The 21,382-nt window shown below is 35.0% G+C and overlaps 1 protein-coding gene across 1 annotated transcript; it reads left to right on the top strand.

Moving 5' to 3' along the window:
- The first annotated feature begins 16,719 nt into the window (after positions 1 to 16,719).
- LOC120163165 (probable apyrase 7) lies at positions 16,720 to 19,783 on the top strand. The gene is made up of 4 exons (XM_039173164.1): positions 16,720 to 16,843; positions 16,956 to 18,350; positions 18,485 to 18,487; positions 19,105 to 19,783. The coding sequence occupies exons 2-4, from the start codon at positions 17,213 to 17,215 to the stop codon at positions 19,632 to 19,634; spliced, it is 1,671 nt and encodes a 556-aa protein (XP_039029095.1). The 5' UTR covers positions 16,720 to 16,843; positions 16,956 to 17,212; the 3' UTR covers positions 19,635 to 19,783.
- The last annotated feature ends 1,599 nt before the right edge of the window (positions 19,784 to 21,382 follow it).

Genomic DNA, 21,382 nt, shown 5'->3' with positions numbered 1-21,382 from the left:
TAATATAATAATAAAACAAAATAATAATAATAAATGAAATAAATGAAATAAAAACTAGTGTCTTCAGTTGCCCCTCTTTGTTCATTCTTGTGCTAACGAGAATAGGGCAAAGACGAAAAGATAATAAGTTTTTTTTTTCATTTGACTTCATTTTATTATGATGAAAATGTTGAACAAGTTCTTCTTCTTTGGGATTAGTTCTTCTCATTATGAACTTTTCCACTGGGGATGACAATTTATCTCCTTTTGTGATGTAATCTAGCAAAAAGTTGAACAAATTCTCCTCCTTGTGAACTTCTTCTTCTTCAGATGAGTTCTTCTCATTATGAACTCCTTCTGGAAATGTTGATGATGATATATCTCCTTCTTTGAAAGAGTTATGCAAAAGGTTGAACAAGCTCTTCTCATTATGAACTTCTTCTTCTTCTTCTTCAGATAAGTTCTTCTCATTATGAATTTTCTCTGGAAAAGCTAATCCCTCAAGTGATGAATTAAAGCGAAAGGTTGAACAAATTCTTCTTATTATGAACTTCTTCTTCCTTCTTCAGATAAGTTATTCTCATTATGAACTCTAACTGGCAATGATAATCCATCGGGTGATGAATTAAAGCAAAAGGTTAAAACAAAAATTCTTCTTATTATGAACTTCTTCTTCCTTCTTCATATAAGTTCTTCTCATTATGAACTCTACCTGGCACTGCCGATCTACCGAGTGATGAATTTGAGCAAAAGGTTGAACAAGTTCTTCTAATTATGAATTTCTTCTTCCTTCTTCAGATGAGTTCTTCTCATTATGAACTCTACCTGGCAATGTTGATCCATCGAATGATGAATTTAAGCGAAAAGTTTGAACAAGTTCTTCTAATTATGAACTTATTCTTCCTTCTTCAGATGAGTTCTTCTCATTATGAACTCTTCTGGAAATGTTTAAAAAAATATTCCGCACTGTAGGGCTTACAGCTGACTCGAAGGTTTTGAAAACATCAAAAAGCTCCCGAAGGCTTTTTGGAAACATCATGCACTGTAGGACTTACAGATGTGGGAAATAGTTTACTAAGTAAGAAACAATGAAAATCGTTTTCTTACTTTTCAACAATTTTATTTTTATAAAAGATTGAATGAGAAACTATGGAAATCGTTTTCTCATTATTTTTCAAAATAACATGTTGATTGGGTAACATGACCCAATCTCAAAATAATGTTCATTCTTGTGGATTGCGTCCATCTATTCTTCAGATGTTGGCGTGATTCCTGCATTCGAGGTTTTGAATTCTACATTCTTCTTGTAAGGTATTGTTCATCATGAATCTTCTTTTTCATATGAAGATCTGCAAAACCTTATGTTTGAATACAATCATATGTATCAATGTAATGCATTATCTATTGTGTAAATGATATGCTTATGAATGCATGAATGTTGATGCAATCTTCATTTGACTTCAAAGTGGTGAACTTGGTCTTCTTTCACTTCATCTTTTATTGTCAGGGTTACCTCTAGATATCAGTGTAGAAACTTATGCTATCAAGCTTGCATTTCTGTAGAATCATCTGATCAACTTGTATCTTTGTGTCTTCTTTGCTTCATTTAAGTCTCAGAAGAAATGTTTTATTTGTGGAACTCTTGCCGTAGTCAGAACTATGACTTTGATGCCCCATTTTGTCTTTGGTAACATCAGCTTTCTTTGTCTGGACTTGTGTAGAAATCCAATAAAGCTTTCATCTTCGAAAAGAGAATCTATCATCTTTAAAAAGAGAATTTATCATCTTTGAAGAATGTAGATGTAGATATGTCTGACTCAGCAGCGATTAATTAGGAGAGTAGAGTCTGTTCTAATTTGACTCTTTGAAACATATCATAAGGAAGATTTATCCTAATTTCTTTCATGTCTCTATATTTAATTGGATCTCGAACAAGACATCTCTTACCATATCATGTTGAGATGCTTAACAACAATCTGTCGTTCAATCTTAGTTGGATCCACTAGTTTCTTGTGTTCAAAATTTCAGCTTCCCTTATGTGGAAAGAAATCTTCATCATATCTAACTTCTAATCTTGGGGTTGAAGAACTTCATCTTGCATCAATAAATGAAAACCATATGATCACAACATTGGCTCAGCACCATAATCACTGGTTCGTAAAACATTTTGACAACACATTCATCATTTTCTGTGGCTTCTGCACAGATTTCTAATCAAGAAAGTTCTTTCATAGTGTTCAACACTTTTGTATGATGTCACAAAACCGTTTGAGAACAAAACTCAGTGGGGATACAAGTGAGATGTTGGTATGACCAAAAAGTTGGTCAAATTCACGATATATGCTAGTGTCGAGTTGAATAAAAGATACCAACTGATCTTGATATCATCTCGAGCAAGGGCAAGTGTGATATCGATCACGTTTTCTTCCGAAATGAGCATTATAGAAAGTATAAACACTTCAGCTATAGGATCCATATACAGAAGGAGGTTTATGGAATTCTCGCCGCTGGGGATGAAACACACAGGATAAACCGAATAGATGAAAATTCAGTTCACCTTGGCTGGTAATGATAACCCTAGTAACAACGGGAATAAGAATAACATAAGTTGAGCCTCTTTATTTAATATCATCAAGTAAACAAACACTGATGTGAAAAACAACTTTGTGATTTCAACAGCGCGGTTGAAAACTAACTGCCAAAAATCTCAAAGAAATATGTTCAATCATTATTGTCACACAAAAAACCAAATTCAAAGCCGAGATCTTGAGGAACTGAACCCTGGATCAAATGGTTTGCCTAGGGACCATCCTTATTTATGCAACTGTGATGTAGCTTAACAAATAACATATTGTTATGTGACACATGGTTTAAGAAGATTGAGTATTTGAAACCATTCTTGCTGAGTAGAGATTTGTTCAACAATATGATCCTGATGTAATTATCTGATGAACAAAACAATAATGTATAGTCAGCTCCACTGTCACTGTTTCACCTTTTTCATTCTTCATTCTTTCTGTCTTATTGGAAATATTTGTTCAAGGTAATGATCTTTAACACATGATGATACGGGCCTTCAGTATGTCCCAGCATTGTTGATACGAACGTTCAAAAATGCATCAACAGTCCTAATTCTGATTGAAATGGGCTTTCAGCATTCCCTGATATTTGCTTCTTGTTAATCTGAGCCTTCAAAATGCCCCACATGGATCTGTCTGAAGGAACCTTTAAAATGCCCCAACATTTGCTAATACAGATGTTAAAAGTATGCTCAACATTACTTCTTGTTGAGATGAGCCTCCAAGAATGCCCAAATATTCATATTGTTATGAGCCTTCAAAATGCCCCAATATTCTATTTCTGGTTGAAATGGGCCCTTAAGATGTCCCTCTAGATATGTCTGATTCACTCTCAATGTCTGTTTGACTGAAATGTCATGATCCCCACGAGGTCCAATTTTGACAATGAACTGTTGTAGGTACTTGTAGCTTTATTCGTGCCCCAAATCTTTTTATCTTGAATACTCTCATTTTGGTGTCACTAAACAATAGTATTGTCAAGTAACTGGAGAAATTCTCTTCATGTTGTCACAAACTTAAGAAGTACTCAATCATTCTAACAAAAACGTCTGAGATATGTGTCTTCTGAATGAGGTGGCCATTTTCTGTATCTGGAGGGATTTAGTTAGACAGAGCAATATAAATAGCTTGGTAATCCGTTCCAGGCTGACACAGTGGCTTATCATCTTTCAGTGAAGGCCATCTCAGAAATATACTTTTCTGTGGGAGAGAAACCAATTTATGCGAACAGTAATCTGATGCAATAACAAGACTACATATATAGTGGTACAGGCTCATAAAAAATCCACACCCATGCAACATGTTGATTCTGATAACAACTCATCTAATTATGAAGCGATCTTTCAGGATGATTTCACAGATATTGATAGTTCTTTCTGATACCGAGGAAATCCTGAATTCTTATTCTGATGAGGAGAATAAACTGTTATACTTGACAAAAATAGGATATTCAGAGGTTGATGCTTCAATAGCCATGGAGAGATGTGGTCCGAATTCATCAATTACAGAGTTGACTGATTTTATATGTGCTGCTCAAATGGCTAAGGCTGTTGATGCACTTCTTTAAGTAGAAGATAGGAAGCAATTATGCAATGACCCCAATTACAAGCAAAGATGAAACTCTGGCTATGATTTTTGGAAAATGAAGAAACAGATTAAGCTTGAAAAGAAGCTTCTTAATGAAGACGATCATGCAGTTCATCTTCCTAATCCAATGATTGGTTTTGGGGTTCTTACCGAACCAGATCAGATATCTCAAACAACACTTCTAGATGATGCTATTGGGCCTCTTTATTTCTACTACGAGAAAGTGGCACTTGCTGTAACATCCTCAATACCGGGTTAGTGATCAAATTGTAAAGTTTCAGAATTTGATGACTAAAGTAGAAGAATGAAATAATTCAATGATTATTTGAATATATATTGAAGGTTATTTAGTAATTATTAAAGGAAATTAAGGGTTAAATGGTCATTTGATCATTCAAGGAATGATATACACGTGAAAAGGGGAGAGAACTCTCCAGAGTGCTCTTCTCCTTTCTTCTTCTTCATACGTGGGGGAGCAAGCCAAAGGTAAGTTTCTTTGTTTGTAAATGAATTGTTGATTTTAAGGTTGGGTTTTGATTATTAGATGATAACTAAGCTTAAGGAAAGCTTAAATCATCTTAAAAACAAAGGATGGAGGGGTTAAGAGAGATTAAAGATTTAGAGTTTTTATATGAAATTTTGGAAAGGAATTGATAAGTAGAATTTGAAGTTAAATTTGACTTGTCAATAGTTAAATTAAGAGATTTGGAGTGATATAATTGGATTTAGAACATATTGAAAATTTGGTATGATTTTTGAATCTCATATGGAAGATAGGATTTTGAGGTTTAAGATGAAATAAATGAATATAGATTGGGTTAAGTATGTGTACTAGAGTTAAGAATGAAAAGGGGATGATATATGAAGTGTTTGAGAGGAAATGAAGTAATTTTCGGGTTGAAAATATGATTTCTGGGCAAGGGGAATCGGTACCCATTCAAGGGGAACCGATACCCCTTCAAACGACAGAATTCCAGAATGTCTTGAGGGAATCGATACCCCCATGGTAGGGAACCGATTCCCCCTAAAGAAAAATGTTAATATTGGTTTAATAAGTTCGTTTAAGTTGCTAGTATTCAATTACAAGGTGTAGGTATCTCGAAATGTACATTTATGTAGATTCTACGCATAAAGAATTCCGGAACGTTTGGCAAGTAAGATCGATCAAGGGGAAAGATAAGAGATTGGAATTGACTAGTGAGACCAGGTGAGTGCATATTAATTAGTTTATGGTGCTAAATGGAAACAAGACTTGCGACAAGTCTTTTTCCTCTGTTAGAATGCATGAATATATGATTATACATATATGAATGACATGAATTGTATGTATGCATGATTATATGTGTTAACATGCTTTTGAATGTAATATTATGAGAAGTATGTGCTATGTAATGTATATATATGAACATATGTGAAACTGAACTATGTGACTGCATGAGAAAGATATGAGCCATATGACATGATATATGTGATCCTATGAGAATATGAAAAGAAGCTATGAGCTTATATGGCATGTGATATGAAAGTGTATATGTGAAATGATATGAAATATATATGTGAAAACAAGTATATGTTATGAGATCAATGATTACACGTACATGTGATACGTGACTGAAAAGAAAAGATATGTGGTTATAAGAGAAAGAATATGAATAAGTAATGTGAACTGTTATAAATGATAATGCCCATGTTATGTGATATGAGAGCTAGGGGTATAGTTGGCATGCCAAGGGTCGAGGGTTTACCTATGTTCTTCGGAACATATGGACTGTTTACCTATGTTCTTCGGAACATATGGACTGTTTACCTATGTTCTTCGGAACATATGGACTGTTTACCTATGTCCTTCGGGACATATGGACTGATTACCTAGGTTCTTCGGAATCTATGGACTGGTCCTTCGGGACATTGATCGAGCTGTGGTGACAGCATATGTGCACAACCTCAATGTACTCACATACCTTAAGTTCTCACTAGTGTACATGGGCTAATAAAGTGATTAAACAAGCATACTGAATGTGATATGTATACGATGGGGTTATAAGTGGTTTGAAATGTGTTACGTGAACCATATGATGTTGTGTGTGTATAGTGTTTGATTGAAAAGGTTAACAATAAAAGTATGTGATTACATGGTAAACTGTTAATGATGAATTATGTGTCTGTATGTATTTACTGTAATTAATCTGATATGATTTTATATGATACGAAGAATGCATGGAATTGGTATAACATGATAGAACAGAACATGCATGTATTGATATATGTTATGAAGTGCATTGTAAGTCGTTATGCCTCACTAAGTCTTCGACTTAGCGTGTGATTGTTTCACACGTAGGTTTCGAGAAGAGGAAAGGGTAATGCGGAGCAAGACAGGTCAGTTTTCCTTACCAAATGTCAGATCAGAAAATGTATGTACTATTTACAGAGTGTAGTTGGCATGTAGTCTAAAGATATAAATGGTATGAACTCTGATATCTGTTGTAAACGTTTTGAAATAATTTAAATGTTATCAAAGTTTTTAAATTACCCACTATTTTATACGAATGAATGTTTAAAAAGTCAATGTGACACTTCGGACTCGTATCCGGGTCGGACACGGGTTGGGGGTGTTACACTTGCTCCAGTTGGTTCTTGGACTGAAATGTCACAGTACTGATGTACAGCCAGAATTTATAGATTCGAAGTATTTTCATGCTGCTACACTGAAAAGGGGCTATGTTCATAATCTGCCAATTGAGAACAAATTTCCTCTTATTCTACTTTCTTATTGCACCATACATGATGTTTTTCCATTGACAACAAACTGGTGACCTTCCTGGGATAAAGTTGAACTGTTTACAACCATGTACAAGAAGTGCCAAATTGACAAAAAGGATACGTAAGGCTCTTGAAGCTTATGACGATGAGTCACCTTCGAGTGTCCAGAAGTATGTTCTTGATGATTGCTGAAAATGGAATCTGGTATGGGTTGGAAGGAATAAAATTATTCCACTTGAACCTGATGAGGTGGAAATGCTTCTAGGTTTCTCTAAAAACCATACATGAGGAGCTGTTAGAGACATGTTCTCCGGTGATATCAATGTCCTGTCTCTTTTTTTTCTGGGATCAGTGATGTAGAGGTCGCCTTCTACTGTCTTAGCATATCTTTGAAAACAGATGTGCAAGAATTGAATGATGTTCGGTTGGAGCAATTGATGAGTAGATTTGTCAAATTCAACCTTGTTGTCAGTGGCATCCAATGTAACAACCTTACTGGAAGAAATATACATCATCAGGATGAACAAGAAGATTTTTGTTGGTGCATTTTCTTGCAATGACTGCTACGACAACTGTCTCTTCTGCTGCTCCAATATATCCCACTCTTTTCGAATCATGGAACGGTTTAGTTGATAGTAAAGCTGGTCATCTTCAACTTTTGGAATCCTGTAACCAATGTTACCCTATATAAAAGGCCTATAAGGGTATATTCTGTTCCAATGTCTTATTTTGTGCCATAAGTCCTCAAATTCAAATTCAGCAATCTTCTGAAGGACATAATGGATATTATCTTGACAAGGAAAATGATCGGCATAGAAGAAGTAGCAATGATGTATCAAGACTTGAGCTAGCATCACAGTATAACCAGAGTGCAGGTATTGACTTGTTCATGGCTCTATGATGTAATCTTCTAGAGAACATGAATTGATGGTTGGGGAAAATAATCTGTCTGGTGATGCTTATCGCCCTCAGCATGAGATAAACGATAATCTTTCTTGATGAGCTGCTAATAATGTCATAGGAGAGTGCCACAAGTTCAATTTTCTAGACTTTCTGTCTTCTTGGACCACTTGCCTTCAAAAATGTGAAGTGCTTCATTATTCTGGCCTCGTTCATTCTTTTTTATACAACAGAGGTAGAATAAGAAACAATTGCTTCAAGGACCTTCCTCATTTGAGACTGTCCTGTTTGAAAATATTTTTTCTCCTTTCTTTATTGAAGAATGAAAGAATTTTGTAAAGTATTACCCCTTTCAGGTTCACAATATAATCAAATCATAAACAATGAATTTAATGAATATCAAATAAATCAACTACACTTTTAAATCATTCAAAAATCATAGTCCTATGGCAAGTGTCAAAATTATTGACTGATTTAAGGTGTAGGTTGATTTTGGTAAAGTAGGTTCTTTCAAGTTGGTTCAGTATGTCGCTTCGGCCTTCCACTAACTTGAAAAAATGGTTGTTATGCTCATCTTATAGAGATACTTCTCGTTGTTATGCTCATCTGGTAGTGATACTTCTTGTGTCTGACTCTCAGGAACATCTTTGGGATGTGTGGTGCTTCATTAAGAGGTTAAGATCGTCTCTTATGTCGTTTGTTGCACCATTCAATATTTGAGCCGCCTTTTTAGGTTTTCAACTCGAATCCTCCTTCGGTTTCAAGATGTTATTTAAAAATTTACATCTTGAACTCCCCTTTATCATTTTTCATATCATGCATTAAGGATTTTAAAAACTAATTTTTACAAATAAAAATCAATCTTGAGAGGCGGAATGAATTCTGAAGATATTCTCTTTAGATGCCTTCAATCTTGCTTTGCTTGGCTTGGATTTGCCTTGCTGGGGATTTTTCCATCATCTGGATCCTTCTAGATTGCCAAATTTTGGGTTTGTTTCCATTTTCTCATATCTTCATCATTTCTTGCTCTTCTTGTTGAATATGAATATCTGAATTAATTGTACTTGATCAATCTTGTAACTTGAGGCTCCTTGGAGTCACCCATCTTGATTCAATTTCTCCTCTCTCTTTTTCCCTTTTTTTTCTTTTTCCTTTTTCCTTTTCATCTTTTTTCTTTTTTTCTTTTTTCTTTTTTCTCATTTTTTCTTTTTTTCATTTTTCATCTTTTTTCATTTTTCTTTTTTTTTCTTTACTTGATGAGTATAATACTTCAATTACTTTGAACGCCTCCTTTTCCTTTTGTCATTTTTCTCTCAAGCATAATATTTTTTGACAGAATCTGAGTTTATTTAGTTTCTCAGAACTTTCCCCTCTATTTTTGCCAAGATCAACGCTTTTCCGAAAAAGACTTTTTTTACAACATAGGACCCTTCCCAATTAGGCATTCATTTCCCATAGAAATCTTTATGTATAGGCAATATTAGATCACACTCTTAGAACTCTCTCGGATGTACTTTCTGTTCGTGACCTTTCATCATCCATTTCTGAAACATCTGCCCATGGCAAATAGCTTTCAATTGGTTCTCATCAATAAGGTTTAATTGATCAAATCGAAATTGGATACATTCAGTCTTCTCCAATTTTTCCTCCTTTAGGATACAAAATGATGGGATCTCAACTTCAATTGGTAATACTGTTTCCATCCCATAGACTAAACAATAAGGTGTTGCCCCAGTAAATGTTCGCACAGTAATTCAATATGCATATAAGGCAAAAGTTAGCTTCTCGTGTCAATCTTTGTAAGCTTCAATGGTCTTTGTAATGATCCTCTTAAGGTTCTTATTTGCTCCTGCAAATGCCCCATTCATCTTTGGGTGATATGACACTGAGTTGGCGTGCTTGATCTGTGCGCGAAGTTTAGTCATCTCATACATAGAAGTCCTTGTAAAAAGAGGTATCTCCAGGGGGATGAATATTCAAGATTAACTTTACTTACATGAAAAAATGTAATTAATGCATGATATATTTATTTCAATTAATCACTTTTTCCTTCTTCTTTGAGTATGCCCCAATCACTCGAAATCATCTTCAATAAGTTGATTCATGATGCCTCATATCATCTTTTCTTGCAGGAAGATTCCCGGATAATTGAAAGTTTGGTTCTTTTGAGGTTTTTTTTTTGTTTATGATGGTTTTTGTATTTGGAAGGACAAATGTGTGACTTATGAAGTCATGTATATGGTGGAATGTAGTGTCATCAATCAATTCTACCCGAGAAGATAAACATCTAGAGTGAGTGTCTCAAAAATAGGTAGAGACATTTCTTCAGAGTCTCAGATAATTGTAGTGTCAGAATTTGGTTTTGGTACGGGTCGAGTAATTGGCGTTGGATGGGATATGGAAGATATAATTTTACCATTTTCCAAATATCTATAACTCTTGAAAAATTAAAAGAATATTTAATCTACTTGATACTCAATAATCTCAAGGTTAAAACTTGATTCCTTGCTCATAACCATAAAAGCAAAACAAATTTATTTATTGCACAAAAACCGGAGAAAGGAACAAAAAAACAAGTTCAAACAAGATGCTGAAAATAGAAAGTACTACAATGGTAGATAACACTTCCACTTATTTATTTTATCATGCCTCATTACTCCTATAAGGTTAAGTGTGCAATTGGACCAGAGTTCTTGTCCTCATTTGCCCCCCATTTCTTGATCATCTTTTGTGTCAACTTCTTTGGATAAACTTTCAGATGCACAAATCTCTCATTCTTCTTGAACAAACTCTATCATCTTTTTTTTTTGACTGGAAATTGGGCTTATATTCAGAACAACTTTCTTTGGTGATGACAGTTTTGTTCTGATTCTGAATGCATCTTGCAGCTATGATTGGAGTAGTATTCACCAGACTCTTTATATTGCCCACTGCCTTACTTGTCCTTAGAAAATCTGATACAGGTGTTTGAGTTTTCTTCAGAGTTGCATCTTTCTCATTCATTTTTAAACCTGTGGGCCAATCTCGAATTACCTCTCCTTTTACTTCTTTATCATTTATAATTAGAGAGGTATTGAAAATTGAACGTTTTATCTTTGGCTCAAATGCTTTGTTTTTCTCTTCCTCTGTTGTATGTACTTCACTTGTTTTAATGCTACCCACTATATTTTGGGGTTTGATTCCCAATTGATTGACCAAAATAGACTGATCATCCACTTCTATGATTCCCCAAACCAAAAGGTCTTGAACCCGTAGTTTGAAGTTACCGCAATTCTCAATGGAGTGTCCTCGGGCTCCAGCATGATAGTCACAAAAGACTTTCTCATTATACCAACTTGGATATGGAAGCAACAAAGGCTTAGCTCGACATGGAGTAATAATCTGGGCCTGGAGCAACTTATAATATATCTTGCTTCATGAAACTGAAGGGAAACTGAAGGAAAACATGGTAGATTCTCCCCTGACATCATTGTCTCTTTACAATTGTTTACTTTGCTTTCTTGAAGACCTTGTGACTGATGACTAATATATTTGCTTTGAATGTTTGATTCTTGACCAACATCATGAGGAAGATGATGACTTAAAGATCTCTTTTCTTCAACCAACTTTGAGTTTTTGAGGAATTTAGGTTTCTTATCTTCAAAATATAGCAACCCCTCTTCGATAAGATTTTAGACTTTTAATTTCAGGGTTATACAATTTTTCGCAGAGTGACTAAAATCTCCAAAATGATAATTGCATAAATCTTTGACCTCTTGCCAATCTAGACGCCAATAATATGCTCTAGGAGGAATGGGTGTTACAAGACCACTTTCAAAGAGAAATGGTAACAAGTCTGAATATGGGATTAGAATTGGAATGAGAGGTATCACTTTATTTTTTCCCTTCTTAGCTTTCTTCAATGGCTTTTGAACCTCTTCTTTACTTCGCTTCAGCTTGATCTCTGTTGCATTTTCTGGGGTCATACCCGATTTTTGTAGATTTATTGGATTTCCACATTCCCTGACAAAGTCCTGGTCATTTGTTTCCATTGTGTCAGCTATATCATTCATAATTCCATTCAAATCTTTCACAACAGAATCCTCTAAGGGTTTCTCTCCATGTATCACAACATTCATCAGGTTCATCAGCTTGGTCATTTGCTCTTTTGAATCATCCTGAAACTTTTTTGCATGATCAGTCATCTCTTGTTGAGTCTTGATAAGTTGCTCTTGCAATTTCTCAATTCTACCAACCCTTGCTAAAATCTCATTCATAGCTATTATCTCTCTTTAGGAAGACCAAGTTAGCTCCACTTTGATTTCAAAAATTCTGTCATGGAATCTTCCCCGAATTATTCCACATGTTTAAATGTATGCAAAATATTTTTAAACAAAATGTAAATATGTAAAGATGCAAACGCAAAAAATGAAAATATGAATACAAACGTAAAAATGCAAATATAAAAATGTGAATGTAACCATAAAAATGTAAATTGTGCAATACAAAATGAAACATAAAAGTATAAATACAAAATGAAAAATGCAAGGATGCAAAATGCAAATGTATGTATGAAAAGGTGTTACTCAAGAGTGATCATCTTAGAACAGATTTCATTGAACATAAAAGTTTCGGTACATCAAACAAAACTTTACATATAGGGATATCTTTCACTTCTGACTTCTCCAAAGCCCGGTTAGTTTCCATTCATGCTCAAAATTTGAGTCTTCAGTCTGCTTCATCTCCTTGTAAAGTCAGCTAAATCTATCATTTAAGAACCATATGACTTGTCTGGACTACAACTTCTTCCATGAGATTCTCTTTCATCTTCTGTGTCACTTCTCAGAGTTGCACATTTTCCCTTGTAAGAGATCCTTTCTGTCCAAGAAGTTCTTGAACAAGATCTTCATATATGTTGTAGTTCTTTTTCAGCTTGGTGACCCCTGTGATCCACTCTTCTGGGGTACTTTCTAGGCTAGCATTTTGAAAGGCTTGACTGATCTTCAGAAAATCTTTATGCATGGTTTTCATTTCTGTGCTCAATTTCTTGCTTTGGTCGTTCAAGTCCTTCAAATAACATGCTTGAGCTTCATAAAAACCTCCACTACTCTGAATGCCCTGACTGATGCTCTTACCATAGACTGGTTTTGGTATCAATCTGGTAGGATCTTTGTGTAATACTTTTGGTATTAATATAACCGGTTCTCTATATACAGAACTTCTCTCGATCCTCGGAGTTTCTTCAGGATGTATTTCATTGACCGCATCATATTTTGTTTGATCATAAAACTTTTTGTTCATTTACGATTTCTTTCCAATTTGATGAACAGTCTTTTAAGTCAACACCTTTTGGTTATGCCATGATCATGTAATGCATGCAAAAAACAGAAGAAATTAATATAAATAAGTTAAAACAAAACAAAATGTATGAAAAACAAAAATGAGAAAGGAAATAAATAAATTGGTAAGTACCAATTAATGAAAAGAAAATATTCTACCTATCATGGTATATAATATATCCTAACCTCACGCTTTCTAGTTCCATGCTTTGTTTGGAAAAATTAACCTAACAACATGATTACTAGTTCGCATGCATTTATTCAGAGAGAAAAATAATAAATTAAATAAATTAAAAGCTAGAGCTTATTTATCCTTTGTGTACACCTATAGATATGGTTTCAGTATTGTCTTAGATTAAGAGAATTTCTAGGGTTTATTATATGCAGGTTTTTAGTTATAGGAGTAAAGGTACTCGAACTGTCCTTGTTGATGCCCCCTTGGGCTGTCAATCCTCAATCCTAGTCCATTACAGACTTAAGCAGACCGAGTTCAATTCGAGGGGACACATTTCTTTATGTCTGACACGGAGAATAAATTCTCACGAAGACATAGAGCATCTGAACCCCGAAAGTTACTTGCTAGGTCTAACACGGAGAATAAATTCTCACGAAGACGTCGCTTTCACTCCCACTTAAAATGGACAAACTCAATTATAGAGCTTTATGTTATGCAATACAAGTGTTGTGTGTGAGGAAAAATGTTCAAACCTCTGACAGAAAAATAAATAATGAAATAAAATACTTGCAAATAAAATGAAATATTAATAAAATAATATATATAAATACTATGAAAATAATAAGTATATATAAAAATTTTGAAAATAAAGAATTATAAATCAAATATATGAATTTTTAATTTATAATTAATAGAGACAATTTATAATTTATAAATTCTGAGTGGCTACGGAAATGATTTTCCCTAAAAGGGAAATTACACAGATACCCTCCCCTAAACGGCATCGTTTGGGAGAGGGTATATAAACCCAAATATGGCCGGCCCGTAGGGCCATCCTCTCATTTTTCCTTTCTCTCTTCTATCTCTAACTGAGAGAATTTAACATTCTCTCTCGCCTCTCTCTTCAAATCCCTCATCGGAGGGATTAGAGTTCCGGCCGACAACCGTGCCCTAAATACCCTAAAGCCACCGTTAACGGAGGCCGAAAAATTCTAAACTATACTAAAACGAAGCCCTAAATACCCTAAAGCCAAAACCGAGGACCGTTTAGCCTAAAAATCCTTAACCCAACCTAGATCTAAGCTTGTTACCTTCAGTATTTTGGTTTTTTAATGGCGTAGGGAGGCTCCGATGACAATAATCTCCTTGGTAAGTTTCTCTCTCTTTCTTTTATTTTCTGTTTTTCTCTTTGGGTTGTTGTCGTGGTTGTTGTCTGCTCTCTGTCTTTATTTTTTTTGGTTGCTCTCTGTTGGTTGCCCTTTTTTTATCTTGCAGGTGATGGCTTTTTATAACCTCGTCGGATCTTGTCTCGGACCGGTCCCAAGAGTGAATTTCGGTGAGTCAGCGAACTATGTGGTGACTCACCCTGGGGCATCAACGTGTGGGGGGCAGCTGGCTTCTGGAATCCTCGTTTGGTGTCGTGGCAACGACGAAGCGGCGTGGAGGTTTCTGGCGAGGCGGCTGGAAGCTGAATCGTCAACGTGGAGGCTGGATGAGGCACATGGCAGAGGCGGCGGCTGAACATGGCCCTAGGGTTATGATACCCTAAGGTTTTCTTTGCTGGAGTCATCTGGGCCGTTGGATCAAGGCCAGATCCAACGGTTGAAAAGAGCTGGCGGCTGACTGAGATGATACAAACCCTAAATTTGGTTTAGGGTTTAGCTAGATCTAGGTTGGGCTTGTATCTGATTAGGCCTGGGCATGTAAACTGGGACGAGTTGATTTGTAATTGGGCTCCGGGTTTTGGGCCTGTAATGTATTAAAATTAATTAATTATTTAATAATAATATAATATAATAATAAAACAAAATAATAATAATAAATAAAACAAATGAAATAAAAACTAGTGTCTTCAGTATACAAATGGTCCCTCTACTATAGACTGTTGCTTTGTTAAGTCTCTCGACTATTAAAGTTATAAAATAGTCCCTGATTATATAATGTTGTTTTGTTGAGTCTCCCGACTATTCATATGTTTCAAACTTGTTATTTTTTGTTTAATAATTGACAATCGTCTGAGCTAAACGTTAACCTACTAATTGAAATATGATAAAATCATATTTTAATGACGTTTACTAGAATCGTCGTTGCTTTCAAACATTGACTCGATGACATAGTATTTCAAGCACTAACTCAATGACATAATGTAAACGAAGAGTCGATCCACAAAATACAACTCAAACATTTTTGGGATTATATCTTATCATATCTCAATCAAATGGTTAACGTTTAGCTCATACGGTTGAACGAAAAATGATGAGTTTGAAACATATGAATAGTCAGGTGACTATTTTGTAACTTTTAATAGTCTAGAGACTCAACAAAGCAACGTCCTATAATTGGGGAATCACTTTCTAACTTTTAATAATTTGATGACTCAAAAAAAAAATAGTACCCTATGTACTTTACACAAAATAAAAAAAAACATTAAAGGATTCTCACTCTAAAGTTGTTTTATGGGTTGGAAAACACGTAAATTATAAAAATGGCCATTTATGTTTGAATAATTATGATGGATAAAATAGGTTAAATTGTTGAAATATTGTGATTGAAAAAAATAGAGAAATAGTGACAAGGAAAAAAATATTTAGAGAAATAAAATAAATGTTATAGTAACTATTAAAATTCCAAGTAGTTGAAATTTACTTTGGTAAAATTGTCAGCAATTATCGACGATTTTGGGTTTATTTAAGACCAGATTTAAAAGAAATTATAAGTATAAGAACTAAAATGATTTTTTTATAAAAAAATTGACAATATAACAAAATGAAACGGGGAGTTTAAGGAAAATATTTAAGTTATGATGATGTTTGAATTATAATTATAAAAAATTAAAATTATATGGATCAAAATGAAAAAAAATAAAAATATGATTTTAGTCTTAATTTATAATATTTATTAGTATATATATATATATATATATATATATATATATATATATGATTAAGTGTTCAAACTATCAGTCGACTATTTGATGTATGTGTACATATTCTAATTTCATTAAGTGAAGTTATGACTTACGTTATGATTGTTCGAAATTATTTTGTGAATTATTGATAGGTCATGTTACTATTATTTGAAGTTATGATTTATCCGATATTAATTTAAAATACTGAATTAAATGATCATTTGAAGGTATATGATACTTTATAATTCGAAAATGTGAGTCATAATACTCTTGACATACCTTAGGATCATCAACGTTAATGTGCATGCTCTATGCGGTACGAGTAATATATTTTTTATAGATGTCCGTTTTATGTTTACCGAAAAGTGTGACTTATTGTAACAAAATTAAATTAAGTGACTTGATTATAATGTTTTAAAATTTAATGATCGTTTTATAATTTTACCAATAATTGGGTGAGTGGATTGTAGTTTACCCAAATAAGAAATGACCATATACTTTACCCTTTTTAATAATCATCCATGGATGAATCAATTCGTTCTGTTAGCTGGTCTCTCGATCTTCTGCTCCCTCTTCTCACAGAGACAGCTACAATTAGAAATGGAGTAATGGGTGGGATTCTCAGGCAATAATTAAGGTACGTGTATTTGGTTTTCAGATTTTATTTTCTCAAGTATTCTCTGTCTTCACTCTGATTCTTTATATAAGAACCCATAGCTCTAATCATCTTAAAATTCGTTGTCTGACAGACGATTTCTACTGAAACAAGTATAGAAGTTGTGGTTGGTCTTTTTCGAGTGAAGTGAAATTGTTTTAAATCAAAAACGAAATTAAAAAGTTGTGGGATTTGATAGTGAACAATGATTATGAACTGGGTGAGCAAGCTGCGGTTGTTTGGTTCCATTTGTTTTGCAAATTGTGGATGCTTATTTGCGTTAATATTATGATTGGTGAATTTCAAAGGAGCGATTGAAAAGGTTGTTAGAATAGAACCTAGAATCTGGAAATGGAACCCAAATCACCTTCCAAAGTTAAGTTCCCAGCTGAGGAATACAATCCATGGAAAGGAGTCTTGAATGTTTTTTCTGTTGGATTTCTCATTCTGTTATCGTCTATTGGTGTTTATCTTGCATTTAATTTCGTGAAGGCTCGAAATGTATTCGAGAGTTCGTACTATACTGTTGTCGTGGATTGTGGAAGCACCGGAACACGAGTGAATGTATTTGAGTGGGGAAAAAGGGGTTTAATTAGTCAGGGCCTGCCTTCTTTGTTGCATTATTATCCAGATGATTCGACCGAGAGTGAATCTTGCCACTATCATTGCATGCAAACTGAGCCTGGTTTAGACAAATTTGTTGGTAATGCTTCAGGAGTTAGGGCCTCTTTAGAACCGTTGATTGCATGGACGGAACTGAGGGTACCTTGTGAAAGACATGTAGATACTTCCATTATTGTTTTAGCTACTGCTGGGTTGAGAAGGTTGGTTTCCAGGGATGCTAAGCAGGTCCTGGATGATGTAGAGATTGTTCTAAGGGAACATTCTTTTGTATATACTAAGAACTGGATCAGGGTTCTGACAGGTAAAGAAGAGGCCTACTATGGTTGGGTTGCTCTGAACTATAAAATGGGTAGCCTTGGAAGTTCCTCAAAAGGATCTACCTTTGGACTTCTTGATCTAGGAGGTTCATCATTGCAGGTTGTGGTGGAAGTGGCTGACGAGAATGACAACGGAAATGTCATGACATCAGATATTGGTTCAACTAATCATAAGATTTTAGCATACTCGTTACCAGCATTTGGCTTGAATGAGGCATTTGATCAGACAGTGGTCATGCTCGGTCGAAATCAAGCGGATAGGAGATATGCCTCTAACAAACTAGAACTCAGGCACCCTTGTCTTAGTTCTAATTTTGTGCAAAATTACACTTGTTCTGGTTGCACCATGCTAAACATAACTGATGATTTGGAAAATTCTGAAGTTCAAATTTATAAAAATCGATTTTCTTCGATACATTTGGTTGGAGACCTAAATTGGGAGCAATGCAAGGAGCTTGTGAAGGCGGCTGCAATGAACTATAGCGATTCAGATTGGTCAGAGCACAAAGTTGATAGAAACTGTGAAGCAAATTTATCTTCTTATGGTGGTAAGTTAGAAACATACTCTGCTTCTTTTTCTAAAACCTTAGGCCTTCATCATCATTGATCTGTTGCTTCCACTGTATTCATATAACTAAACAACTCTTAATTTAGGGATAACTGTTAACATACAAAAGGTTAGGCAGTTTGGCTTGGTTTTGTTTAATAGATCCAACTTAATGGCTACTGTTTCCCAGTCCCATATAAAATGTCTACGGATTATGTGTTTGTTTTTTCTTTGAAGGATAATATGCTGATTTGATTTAACCATGAAATAAACTTCCAATTCGTGTTCATCTTATGAAATAAACTTGTTATTTGGAAATAGTTGGTGATTATTAGTTAGACAATGCTTAGGAGCTTTTGGAAGAACACTCGTGAATCTTTTTGTGCAATTATCATTGGCCCGTTTCGTCGTGTGAGGAAGAGAAGTTTATTGATTTCTTATGGATGCAGATGGAAAATATGCATTCTCACACTTCTGAATCTTGATATTTGGCAGCAGCAGACATAACATGTCTATTGCTCTGTTCCAAAAACAGTTTATTTTAAATATGATCATAATCATGGCCACAATTCACAGTTGCTAATGTAGTAAGTGCAAGCATTGCTTATTGGTTAATCTCACTGGCTTATTAGATGTTTACCTTGGTTCTGTTTGCACATAATAGATCTGGATAAACATTTCCCTTTCTCTTAGATATTTGGCCTACTCTTTGGTCGGGATTTATATGCTTATTACAATCATTAATTTTTCCACAGGTAACATACTAAATTTGACACCTGTTGCCCATCACAGTGGACGTTTTCATGCTTTATCTGGGTTTTTTGTTGTTTACGACATGTTAAACTTGAGTACAAGAGCCAGTGTGACAGAGATTTGGGACAAGGGTGAGCAGTTATGTTCATCATCATCGACCGAGTGGAACATTGATATCCAAAGACAAAAGTACGCTGGATACTATTGTTTCCTGGTGTCATATTTAGCATCGCTTATTGAAGATGCTTTATGCCTCGGCAATGCAGAGATAGTTTTCGGCCCAGGCGACATTTCGTGGACGTTAGGAGCTGCAATAGTTCATCAGCTAAATGCTAATGAAGCTCTTGCAAGCATTTCAACTATAAAAAACTTGAAGATCTCATCCACTGTTTTCCTTTTAGTTATATTGCTAACCCTTTTCCTTGTAGTGTATTGCAGCCAAATCAAGCTGCCTATGCTCGGCAGGAAGATTTCCAATGTCGGGGTATTGTTGCCATCTTACTACGTTCATGCTAGACGCCGATCGAATTGATATCAAACATGCTCACATTGACATAGCACTTGAGTAATTGTTGTAGTTAGTCTGATTGTACAACCAAAACTCGTTCATTCATTTGTTAGCTTGGGAGTTTCTTTGAAGAAACTACTATATAGGTTGCAAAAGAATCTGACATTTTGTTAAAATAGATTTAGATTCTATAAATGCATTCTTGTGTAAAGTCGTGATTGGTGTTTAATTAGTTGAAATTCTATAAACGAATATACGAATACAACTGAAGTAGAAATTTTAAAAAATAAAATAAAATTATTGAACTTTTTGAACCAAATAAATTCACTTCAAAAATCCAACCTAAATTATTAGGTTAAAAGAATTTATCTATTCCAACTTTAAATCTATTCCAAAAGACTCGACGTTATTAAAAGAAGAAAATTTTAAAAAAAACTTATAATACCTCAATAGAAAGAAAACCCTTTTTCATCACCACTCCATCTCTAAACCCATGTGAGTTCTTTTGTCGTCCTTTCTTTCCCCTTCTATTAAAACCTTTTTTCGTCATATGCTCTCTCTCTAATCTTTTAATTAATTTTTTTTATAAAAATGGAAGACCTCATTAAAAAAATCTTCATACCCTATGAAATAAAAATATTTCAATAGGACATTAGAAGGAGAAAAGAGTGTCTCAAAGTTTTATTGAAAATCATAACCATACTACATTAAGGTCAACATCATACACCATACGACTCCCACTAACATGCATACAAAAGAAACCCCACAAGAGCAAACTCCCGTTCCTACACACAACCCCCAATCAACCAATTCCATCTTTAGCAAGTTTATCCGCCACCCAATTAAACCCTCTGCTAATATGCCTAACAATTACATCCCTATCCCTAAGTAGAGAGACAATCTCTTGCAAAACAAGGCCCATCGAAATAGGACAACATTTCTGGTTTTTTTACCAATTCACAGCAGAGAGACAATCACATTCTAATATCAACCGCCCTTTATTGCACCAGTTGGAATCTATAAAAAAACAATAACCCCCTTTTAACTGCCAACAATTCAGCTAATGCAGGAGGACGCTGTCCAACAGCCTCCGAGAAGGAACCCAACTCTAGTCCCCTTGAATTTTAAAGAACCCTGCCAATTCTCCCTTTTTGCCAATCGCAACTAACTGCACCATCAACATTCATTTTAAAAAATCCCACAGGTGGCGGAACCCAAATAGAACGAGGAAAAACAAGTCTCTTCTGGCTCACGCAGTGGTCTGCAAAAGATGGGTCGCCTACCAAAACATCAAAGGAAGAAGAAAAATGAGGATGTTTAGCAGAGAACCAAGCCACCAATCTATACCGCGCTAGGAAGAAAAGATTAAACTAATCAAGAGACCCCCTTCAAAAACTATACGATTCCTATACTTCCATATAGACCACATCACGGCTCCCGGAATAAACTTCCATATTTCAGACTTCGGAACCAGCCCCCACCAAGCCTGAAAAAAAGTCGGGGGATCAAAAGGAAGGGGAGATGGGACATTCCACAAACGCAGGAACCTGCACCATAAACCCCATGACACACAACAAGTGAAGAACACAACAAGTGAAGAACAAGTGAGAAACCGACTCTGGAAACAGCCCACATAAAGGACAACTAGTGTCAATGATACCAGGAACCTTCCGCTTCAACAATTCACACTTCAGTGCCAACTTCTGGTGCACAACCTGCCACAAGAAGGATTCCACCCTAGGAGAGACTAGTCCACACCCAACCATACTAGC

Source organism: Hibiscus syriacus, unplaced genomic scaffold, assembly GCF_006381635.1.
Source record: "Hibiscus syriacus cultivar Baekdansim isolate YM2019G1 unplaced genomic scaffold, ASM638163v2 tig00111427_pilon, whole genome shotgun sequence".
NCBI lineage: Eukaryota > Viridiplantae > Streptophyta > Magnoliopsida > Malvales > Malvaceae > Hibiscus > Hibiscus syriacus.
The sequence above is the reverse complement of the archived record's forward strand: the minus strand, read 5'-3'. Positions and strand labels throughout refer to the sequence as shown.

Coding starts and splice junctions, on each gene's coding strand:
- LOC120163165 (XM_039173164.1), top strand. CDS start 17,213: ATGGAACCCAAATCACCTTCCAAAGTTAAGTTCCCAGCTGAGGAATAC.